Consider the following 11125-nt stretch of genomic DNA (forward strand, 5'->3'; position numbering starts at 1 on the left):
AATAGCGTCTGGCAAGGAAGCGGAGCATTAATTAGCTCCGAGCCAGGGTAGCGGGGAAAGGCTCAGCAGTGCACTGGGAGTGGGGGCGACGGGCTGGATGGGAGGCAGGGGGAACGTGCTTGGCGTCCGGCCCTGTTAGCTGGGGAGCACAACGGGCGTGGCACGGCACCAGGGGGATCCTGGCTCATTGGGAGGGGGTCAGTTCGTTTGTTGGAAGCCAACCAGAACGAGGGAGGTTTGGAGCCAGAGCGTGCTGTGTGCCAGGGGGTGGGGGAGCTACCGTCACGCAAAGCCACTCTGGACATCGCCAAGGAGAATCGGGGGCAGCCTTTGTTGGCCGCAATAGGGTGGGGGAAAGTTTCGGTTTGGGTCAGCACGTGGCGTTCTGGAGGCAGAGCTGAACTCTCCGCCTGAAAGGAGACTGGAGGGTCTCTGACTCCCGTCCTCTCTCTCACCCCACCTGCCTGGGGTAGGCAATAGGCGGGCCGCGGGCCAAAGCCAGACTGCCAGGCGCTTTCAAACAGGCACCGAAATCTTCTTATTTACTTATTACCACCATTCTTGTTATTATTTTTGTGTTATTTTCTCTGGAGTCTGAACCGTGACCAAGAAATGTGGACCTTGACCAAAAAATAATTGATGACCCCCTGTACGCTCGCTCATCCAATCGAAGAAAAAAAGTGATACCATGTGACCCAACTGACCAGTCGCATCAACGCGACACGAAGGCATGTGAGCATCCCAACCAGCAGGAATAGGACAGCCTGGGGCCCAGTTTGCAGAGGTGCCCAGCGGGTGGATTTCATGGGAGCGGCGAGCACTCGGCACCCAATTCCCAGGCGTGTTGCTCACTGCGAACAATACGCCCAGCCTCAGCAATTATCCAACCATCCCCGTAACGGACCCACACGTGTCCTGTAATACGCTTTAGCGGAGTAGTCCAGAGATTAGTTTGCTAAAGTTAATTGGCAATCAGTTCACTTGAATTAGAACAGGAGCAAGACACTCTAGCTTTTGCGCCCGCAAGCAGGACCGTGATTGCACGAGAGGAACACCACAACAATCACCTCTCTGCCAGCTCCAACTACCAGGACTTTGCAGAGATCAATTGCAGAGACCCGGTTCCTGACTGGAGCCCTCACCAGCTCCCCGCGGCCTCGGCCGATATCGGCAGCTGAGCTCCTTTGTCCCCAAAAGCCAAAGAGGCAGATTTCTCCTCGCAGGGCCACTGTGCAAATTGGTGGCCTTTGATTCTGCTTATGATGCTGGTAATTGCTCCGTTTACATTAAAAGTCAATGGAATATTTAATCACAGCGATGCCAAGTCTGAAATCACGGGGCGCTAGGTGCCTAAATACTTTTAAGGATCTGAACTCAGAGCCCCAGCTGGTGTAAATTGGTCACAGCTCCACTGGAGTTGCTGGGCCAGGACCCCAGCCAGGGTATATTGGCCTCGTTCCACTGAGCCTGCACCGATGTACGGCCCGAGGAGTTTAGGCCCTGAAAATATTGCCTCAGCCTGAGCGGTGCTGGAATCTTCCTCTTCCTCTTCCTCTCCTTGACTATCACAGCTCCTGTCTCAGCTCCGCGTCAACGCTCCAGACCCCAGCAAGGACAGAATGCTGTTCCCGCCATCTCCCCCCCAACCCCCAAGCCCAGCCGTCCCCGCCCCAACGCTCATGCTCCTCCACCTCCCCCCATTCAACGCAGGATCCAACCCAGATTGAAATGTTCTGTTGGGTTTTTTTCAAGTTTTCGATTTGCCGAAAAGTTAGAAAAGTTTCATGTTCGGTTCCACCACAAACAAAGCTGTTCTCCTGCTGGCCCTAACCAGAGCCGCGGCTGATGCCAAGCCATTGGGTATGACCCGTTGCAGACCACAGCACGGCGCCGCCTGGCTGCTGCAGAAGGAGCTCTGGAGAAGGGAAGCGCATGGAGGACCTCATGCGAAGCCAGGCAGCATGAGCAGAGGGCGCGTGCCCCCTCTGGATTGCAGAGCTGGCCTCTGACCCTGGGCACCAACCCTACAGCGGGTGGGGCGGGGGTCTGATAAGGTACCAAAGTGGCTCAGGGGAACATCGATACCCAGCTGCTGGAAAATCCCTGTCAACCACAAGGTATTAATCCCTCCCTGGGCACGCCCCATTCCCCTTCCCAGCAGCAATATCTTACGTGCCCCTCCTTCAGGCTGCATGGATTATACTCGCATCCCTCATAAGATCTACACCAGGGTGTGACCACCTCTCCCTAACAGAGACAGTACATGTAGCGGTTAGAGCAGGGGCCAGGAACTCAGGACTCCAGGGTTTTGTTCCCAGCTGTGTGTGTGGAGTGGGGCCTAGAGATTAGAGCAGGGTTGGGGCTGGGAGTCAGGACTCCTGGGTTGCACTCTTGTCTCTACCACTGACGCCCTGCCTGACCTTTGGCGAGTCACTTCCCCGCCCCCCCGTGCCTCAGTTTCCCTGGCTGTAGCATGGGCATAACAGGATTCCTCCACCTTTTGCAAAGCATGTTGTGGCCTTCGCGCCGTGCAACAGGGAAGCATCACTGAGCCCGGGATAATTCGTGGCTCAGAGGAGACCCTGGCCAATCCCCTCCCGCACTGGGAGTAGAGCCAGGAAGAAACTGACCCAGCAAGTCACACATAGAGCAAACAACACCGGGGCCAAAATCACCTCTCCAGCCCCTCCCCCTGGGGTCCCCGCGCCCATCCCACCTGAAGGACATGGTGAACCACACAGCCATCATCATGAGCGTGACGCGCCGGTACTCGGGGGCAAAGCACTGCAGGAAGTTGCTCCAGACCTGAAGGAGGGAGAGACGGGGAGCATGAAGGCACCACTCACCGCCACGCCAGCTCTGCTGGGGGACGGGCACAGCCAGGGACACGCCCAGCTCCCAGCAGGGACAGCTGGGGACTGGGGGGCCATGGGGGAAAGACCCAAGAAGAGAGACAGGTAGAGGGAAGATGGAGGCAGGGGGGATGAGCGGGGAGATGGGGCACGATGGAGGAAGAAGACAGAGATGGAGAGAAATACATCAGCAGATAGGGCGAGCTGATGCATGTGCAGGAACAGGGGCCAACAGGGGGGTTGGGATGGGCACAGCGAGGGCTGGGGTGCAGACCCCACGCCCCCAGGAATCCCCATTGATTTCAGCAGAGCAGGGCCCGGGGGGGCGCTGGGACACACAGGACGCTGAGTGGCCATTGGACCCCCCTCACCAAGTCCCAAGGCCCAGGGTTGGCTGGTAAGGGACTCCCTACCGCACGAGCCAGGTGGCCGGCCCTGGAGACCCAGCTGGGCACGTCCGCATCCCCCTCCCTGCAGCCCGACTGGAGCCCATTGGAGCGGATTGTTCAAGCTCGGGGTGGGTGCCGGGGAAGGCCGCGGGCAGGGAGCAGGGGGGAGAGCCCGGACATTGCCATGCTGGTCTGTGTGTTACAGGAGCCCCGGCTGCAGCGCCACCCAAATAACCCCCTCGCCCAGAAACCCACACTTGCCGCACGGGGGCGGGGACGACCTCCCCTCTTCGGGCTGGGAGAGCGCCCTTGCGGTCGTGGCCACGCTCGGCTGCGGGTTCAAATCCAGCCCGAATGATCCCCTGAGGGGACTGGGACCCAGTCCAGGTCACCGTGGGACCAGGGCTCTCGGATTCTCGGCAGAGGAGCCGAGGAGCAGCGGGGCTGGGGAAGCCCCCTGCCCCCGCGCTGGGCGCAGTGACCCGGCCAAGGGACAGGCCAGCCAGAGGCAAAAGAGGCCGGTGTTGCTGGATAGGTAAATCCCCTTCGCTTTGCAAGGAGTCACTCAGCTTTGACCTCTGACCCCCGAAGAGTTGCCCCACAATCCCTGCCAGGCTATGAGGTTGCCTGGCACGTCCTGATAAAGCTGGTCATCTGGGGGGGGGGGGGGTCCCGGCTCCCCCCCAGGGCCAAGTGCCTCACGGGGGGCGTCCTGCCAGCTCTCGGCCACGCTGGGGGAGGATTCTGGCTGCGTGGAGCCATCCTCCGGCCTGAATCCAGCCCCAGTGTAGCCCAGACCAGGGTGGAATTGGCCCCTGCTCTCCTGGGTTTATGACAAGGTCCCCAGGGGCCGGCCCTACCTGATGCAAGAGGTTCAGGATCCGAACCATCCAGCGCCGGTACCAGGTACCGGTGTCCAGCTGGATCTCAATCAGCTCGTCCTCCTGCTTGATGGTTTTGATGTGGGTGACCTGCCAGGCGGGAGGGAGGACGAGGTTACTGGCGACGTGGGGCAGAACGGGGACGTCCCCCGGCACGGGGCGGGGATAAAGCACGGGCAGCAGGACGCTCAGAGGGCGGAGATGTCAGCCGGTCCGGCCCCTCCAGCCTGGGGCCGCGGACCAGCCGAAGACCCATCGCCCCGTGCCAGGGGAACCAGTGCCAGCTTACACCCCGATCTCTGCCCCTGGCGGCAGGTTTGTCCACGATGCTGCAGCAGCGCAGACCGGAGAGCCGGGGCCTCACCCCTGCAGGGAGGTGACCTCTCCCAGGTTGGGAACCGGGCTGCCCCGCAGTACTTCTCCCATCCCCAAACACCCCGTCTCAACCCCCTGCCCCCTCCCCTGCTGCCCCGACAGTCCCCACGGCCCCCCACCCACCTTTCACTGGCTCACTGGAAAAACTAATCACACCGAATCCAAGCGGAGCCCCTCGGGTCTTCTCCTCCCTAGCCCCGCTCCTTCCCCCCCACCCCGCTCGGCTTTGTGCCTCGCGCTGGGAATGAATCTCCCCCTCTCACATTCTCCCTCAGGTCCCTCTCACCACCCCCCTCTGCCATGGTGCCGCAGTCCAGCACCCCCCTTGCTCCTAGCAGCGGGGAGCACCCCTCGTCCTAGGGCTCAGATTCTCCCCACTCGAGCCAATCCTGGCCTAGATGTCGGATGCTGGCCCGGCGTGCCACGTTACCCTCTAGCAACTGGCCCATATAGAGGATAATGGCCTATTACTGCTACCAGCTAACGGAGTTACTCCTTTAGCTCAGGGGGTTGGAGGCCGGGTCTGTGCGTTGGTGTGGAAGATGCCAGGTTCCAGCCCTGCTGCTGGCCCATGGTGCAGGGCCTGTTATCTTTCTGGGGTGATAGAAATTACTTCGAACAAAAATAGCATTAGCAATCCCTGCACGGGGGGGTCCCTATCCCACCAATGGCCCAATAGAGGCAGCTGGCACCATATTCCCCTCACAACCCACGAGCGGGTTTTAGACTCCCAACCCCCCCCCCCCCCAAGAGGTAGGGAAATGGCCTAGCGGATAGAGCCCTGGGCCAGGACTCAGGAGACTCACGTTCTATTCCCGGCTTGCTGGGTGACTTTGGGCACGTCGCTGCCCCGCTCTGTGCCTCAGTTTCCCCAGCTGTGAAATGGGGGCAACGATACTGCTCTGCTGATGGAAAAGAGCTAGGGATCGTCGTCGTTATTTACAGGTGGGGAACCCAGGCACAGGGAGGGAGCGATTTGTCCAAACTCAGCAGCAGAGCCGGGAATAAAACCCAGGTCTCCTGACTCCCAGCCCAGTGCCCTACTCACGACACCCTCCTCCGTCACCACCGACAAGCGTTTTCCTTGGCTCGCCCCTCTCTCCTCTAGCCTAAAGGTCTCTCCTCTGCCCCGGGGGACCAGAGCAGCCGGGGGGGGAGCGACCGAGCGGCGCTTACCGAAAACACCCTCTCGGGGTGGCCCTTGGCTCGCATGTTGGTGTCATGAACCTGCTTCAGCACCATCCAGGCCTCGTCGTGCTTCCCGTTCTGCAAGAGAAAATCCAAGGGGGCAGCGTGGGGCAGGCTGCCCCCCACTGCCAGCTCTTCCAGAGCCCCCAGTGCTAGACACCTGGGCTACTGGCATGAAGGCAAGGGGCTTCCTGGCATGAAGGCAGGTCAGCCATGCAGGAGATGCCCCTAAGAATTAGGGTCACCTAGGCCAGCTGTTCTCAACCAGGGGTCCAAGGCCCCCTGGGGGGGCCCCAAGCAGATTTCAGGGGGTGCGCCAAGCAGGGCCGGCATTAGACTCACTACGGCTCAGGTCAGAAAGCCGAAGCCCTGTCGCCCCGAGCCCCCCACCTGGGGCTGAAGCCGGGGCCCAGCAACTTAGCTTTGCGGGGTCCCATGTGGCATGTGGCCCCAGGCAATTGCCCTGCTTGCTACCCCCCAATGCTGGCCCTGGCTTTTATATAGGGGTGCTAGAACAATTTGGACAGCGGGGGTGCTGAGAGCCATTGAACCAAACTGTAAACCCTGTATATGATGGAAACCACTTCAAGCCAGGGGGTGCAGCTGCACCCCCAGCTCCCCTAGTTCCAGCACCTATGTTTTTATATGCAGAAAAACAGTTGTTGTGACACAGGTGGGCCGTGGAGTTTTTATAGCACATTGCGGGGGCCTCAGAGAGAAAAAGGTTGAGAACCCCTGACCTAGGCACCCCGCACCTCGGGCCAGCACTGCCCTACCTCTCAGACCAGGCCCTGAGCCAGGTGTCGCCGCTCTCCAGGTATCATGCCCCCCCGCTGCAGCCAGAATGGCCCTTCCTTCCCTGCCCCCCTCTCAGCCCATCCCCACCTGTGCACGGGGGCATGGCCACGAGTCACCCAAACAAACGGTAGAGCCATGGGATGCCCCATGCTGCCAGTGGGCTCTAAGCACCATCCCTGCTCCAGGCTGCTGATTTAGCATTGGTAACAGGTGCTCCATCCCCAGAGCTCGTACGGACGCACCAGCTTTCTGCATCGCCCCCCCTTCGGGGCAAAGGGGGGGGGATTCAGTCCTGGTGCACCTGTTCACTGCTGAGGCTGATGGGTTCATGGCTAGGCCTGGGGCGATGACCCCAAAGCCCCGTCAGTCCCATCTGATCGCTGCTCCTGGCCTAGCTCTAGTTTCTACTGCAGGAGGTTGGAGCAGAGCTGGGGGCCAGTTCAGGATCCGATCCCCATACCCCAGAGCCAGCCAGTGCCCCCTTTCTGCCTTAGATCCTGCTGCAGCCCAGCCCAGGGCCCCAAACACGGACACGCACTGATTAGTCCTTTCTGACTCCCTCCCCGCATCGAGCCACATGGCCTTTACCTCCAGGAAGAAGCGTGGGCTCTCGGGCATGGTGGTGAGAGCGCCGATGGCAAAGACGGAGGGGAAGGCGCAGACCAGGACAAAGACCCTCCAGCTGTGGAACTGGTACGCGGAGCCCATCTGGAAACTCCAGCCTGGGGAACAGGAGAGGAGAGGAGCGAAAAACAGGAGGAGGAGGAGTGAGAAGTGGTAGAACTCAAGATAGTTACATCCAAAGCTGACTGCCAAGAGTCACAAAGGGATCTCCTTAAACGGGGTGACTGAGCAACAAAAGGGCAGATGAAATTCAGTGCGGATACGTGCAAAGTAAAGCACATTGGAAAAACTAATCCCAACTATACAAACAAAACAACGGGGTCCAAATTAGCTGTTACCATTCACATAAGAACATAAGACTGGCCCTACTGGGTCAGGCCAAAGGTCCATCTAGCCCAGTGTCCTGTCTTCTGACAGTGGCCAGTGCCAGGTGCCCCAGAGGGAATGAACAGAACAGGTGATCATCAAGTGATCCATCCCCTGTCGCCCATTCCCAGCTTCTGGCAAATAGAGGCTAGGGACACCATCCCTGCCCATCCTGGCTAGTAGCCATTGATGGACCTATCCTCCATGAACTTATCTAGTTCTTTTTTGAACCCTGTTATGGTCTTGGCCTTCACAACATCCTCTGGCAAGGAGTTCCACAGGTTGACTGTGCGTTGTGTGAAGAAATACTTCCTTTTATTTGTTTTAAACCTGCTGCCTATTAATTTCATTTGGTGACCCCTAGTTCTCGTGTTATGAGACGTAATAAACAACACCACCTCTCTCTCACGAGAGAGCTCTTGGAGTCATTGTGGATAGTTCTCTGAAAACCTCCACTCAATGTGGGGTGGCCGACAATAAAGCGAACAGAATATTAGGAACCATCAGGAAAGGGATAGATAATAAGACAGAAAGGATCATAGTGCCGCTATATAATGCCATGGTGCGCCCACAACTTGAATACTGCGGGCAGTTCTGGTCACCCCATCTCAAAAAGATAGATTAGAATTGGAAAAGGTGCAGAGAAAGGCAACAAAAATGATTAGGGGGCTAGAATGTTTTCCATACGAGGAGAGATTATAAAGCCTGGGTCTGTTCATCTTAGAAAAGAGACAACTAAGGGGGGGGATATGAGGGAGGTCTATAAAATCATGAATGGGAGAAAGTGACTTGGGAAGTGTTATTTACCCCTTCACCTGACACAAGAACTAGGGGTCACCAGATGAAATTAATAGGCAGCAGGTTAAAAACCAACATAAGGAAGTACGACTTCACCCAACACACGGTCAGCCTGTGGAACTCGTTGCCAGGGGATGTTGTGAAGGCCAAAAGCACAACCGGGTTCAAAAAAGAACGAGATCAGTTCCTGGAGGATAAGTCCAGCAATGGCTGTTAGCCAAGATGGTCAGGGACGCAACCCCATGCTCAGGGTGTCCCTAAACCTGGCCATGGTCAGAGACAGGATACTGGGCTAGATGGACCACTGGTCTGGCCCAATGTGACCATTCTTAAGTTCTTAGGTTCTTAAGTGGAGGAGCGTGGGGGGAGATTTCCACCCCGCCAGGAGCAGCTGCGTCTTCGTCTCCATTCCTGCCCCCTTCCTCCTTCCTCCACCTCCTTAGGGCTTCCCTGCCTACCCCCATTAAGCATCAGCTTCCCCCTTTCTGCACAGCACCTTCCCCAGCATGACCCCGATTCCCCCAACCAAGCCGGCTCCCATCCTGTGGGTGTGGTCGGGAACTGGAAGAGTGTGGGAGGAGCAAAGCAGGAGCCCGGCTCCCAGTGGCCGGCAGGCAGCCTCGCTGGCGTGACTGACACCCCTGGAGCAGTCCAGAACCTGGCACTCAGGGTTTAAATGCCATCCCAGACTGCCTGCCGCCCCAACATGCCCCCTTGGTGAGGGAATTTCTTTCCCAACTCCTTATCTTGCAATCAGTTCAGCCTAGTGCACATAACAAAGCCCGTGGTCTGATGCACAGGAGCCCTGGATGTTGTTAGCATCCACATCCCAGCCGGGGCACGTCTCAGAGTCAGCTTCGGGGCCAGCGTCCCCCTACACACATGCCCTCTGCTCCTACACTACCAGTGTGGCCTGGCCCAGGGCAGGCGCAAGAGGGGAGTTCAGGCCCACCAGATGTCTCTGCTGAGGCTGCCAGCCTGGGGGTGTGAATGGCTGGGATGGCGAAACACAATCCACGCAGACAGCTAGACTGTGACAACTGGTGTGAACTGGAGTGGTAGGGGCTACAGAGCTAAAGCTGGTCCAAAAAATGTGGGGTTCCGTCCCTGGAAAATTTTGAATACCTAAAGATTTCAATTCGGAAATGCCACTCTGGTGCCTCAAGGGAGCTGTAGTTCGGGTGCCTCGTTCTCTATAGGCCAGGCTGCCTGGCTGGACTCCATGTCCCATGATGCACCACAGTCTCTCCCCCACTTGGAAAGGGGAGGTGGTGCATCTTCAGAAGCCCTAGCCATGGTGCATCATGGGAGATGGAGTCCGGCCCAGGAGTCCAGCCCATAGAGGAAAATGGGGGACAGGCGGCACCCAAACTACAACTCCCATGATGCACCATGGTGGTATTTCTGAATCAAAATGTTTCCACTTTGAGGCACTACAGGATTTTCTGAGGGAAGCAGACACTTCTTGCAAAAAAAATAATAATTCAGTAAAAAATCCAATTTTTTATCAGAAAACAGTTTGGATGGAAAATTTTCAGCCACTCCTATCCATAGTCCATTACTACCAACCCCTGACCCACCCATTCTTTGACACAGTCTTTGCTGGAGCAAGAGGGGAGAGACCACGGTGGCTTTCCCAACACAAGGGGGACGGGAGCACCAGCTAGCCCCATTTTCTCTTACCGTAGTGAGGGATGATGGCCCAAGCCATGGCTGATGCGTAGATGCCCCCGATCATCCAGAACATGCAGAGCCAGCTCAGGTGCTCACCCCGCTTCTCCTGAGCTAGGAACTCCGAGAAGTAGGAGAAGACAATGGGGATTGAGCCCCCGATGCTGGGAAAGGGAGGAAGAAAACATGGATCAGAACAGCTTCCAGTAGGAGAGAGCCTGCAAGGGCTGGCGATCCTCATGCTTCAGGGCATAAGCTCATTGCCAAATGGGAACGGGGGGTCAGGAAGGACTCGTCCGCACCCTACTGCAAGGTGCTGAGGTTTTAACACCATCCTCTGAAGCCAGGAAAGCAGACCTGATGCACCATCAGCCTGATCAAATGTAGCAGCAGGTAGTGGAGGATACCAAGTTAGATAGGCAGCGGGTGGAGCAGGTCGTATACCTGGGCTAGATGAATTACGTGTTTGCTTAGGGCAGCGTGGTGGGGAAAAGAGATCCCAGACTGACTCTTGTTCCACATCCATTGCAGAGACACCAGCCTGGCCGGATTCCGGCACTGGGTCTGGACGTTCCTTTCCACAGCGTTGGTTTTCTCGGGGAAGCCTGCTCTTAATTACCTTAATTACCAGCAGATTTCTGCTGGCAGATTCCAGGCGGTGCTCCCCAGAGAAGGGGAATTCAGAGGTGCACGCGGCATTAGCATCTCAATTCATTACGGCACCTGCTTTCCTGCCCAGATGTGGGAGCTAGCTTGAGCAGGCAACGTGGCAACTTGGCTTACAAACCCACTGGGAGAAGAGAGTTTAGGGGTTAGAGGAGGGGGGAGGGAGACAGGCTTCCTGGGTCCTATTTCTGGACCAGCTACTGATTTGCTGGGTGACCACGGACAAGTCACTTCAAGTCGCACCTTCCATATCAGTGGCCACCTTTGATCTCCCAGCCGGGCTCCTCCATTAGCATGAGCAGCGGGAATTCGAGGGTGGGATCCTAACAGGGGATGGAGCCCCCTGGATGAGCTGGTAGTTGCTGCGTTGAGATTATCAGAGGGGAGGGAGGGAGAATCTGGGCAGGATGTCCAAGGGGGAAGGGAGCAGATGGAAAAATATTACAGAATTTCCGGGGACATTTCCATTCCAGATCAAACCACTGGTCCATACAGTCTGGTATCCCCACCTCCTGCC

At 57.5% G+C, this 11125-nt stretch overlaps 1 protein-coding gene across 1 annotated transcript in view; it reads right to left on the minus strand.

The window, feature by feature from the left end:
* Window positions 1–11125, minus strand: part of SV2A (synaptic vesicle glycoprotein 2A) — a 36129-nt gene that overhangs the window by 9427 nt on the left and 15577 nt on the right. Inside the window, exons 3-7 of the mRNA XM_026656310.1 lie at window positions 9955–10106; window positions 7072–7205; window positions 5674–5763; window positions 4102–4212; window positions 2717–2805 (exon numbers count right to left, since the gene is read on the minus strand). Coding sequence (XP_026512095.1) covers window positions 2717–2805; window positions 4102–4212; window positions 5674–5763; window positions 7072–7205; window positions 9955–10106 — 576 coding nt within the window. The remainder of the gene's footprint in view (window positions 1–2716; window positions 2806–4101; window positions 4213–5673; window positions 5764–7071; window positions 7206–9954; window positions 10107–11125) is intronic.

The sequence above is a fragment of the Terrapene carolina genome, unplaced genomic scaffold, assembly GCF_002925995.2.
Source record: "Terrapene carolina triunguis isolate 2854851 unplaced genomic scaffold, T_m_triunguis-2.0 Scaffold227, whole genome shotgun sequence".
Classification (NCBI taxonomy): Eukaryota; Metazoa; Chordata; order Testudines; family Emydidae; genus Terrapene; species Terrapene triunguis.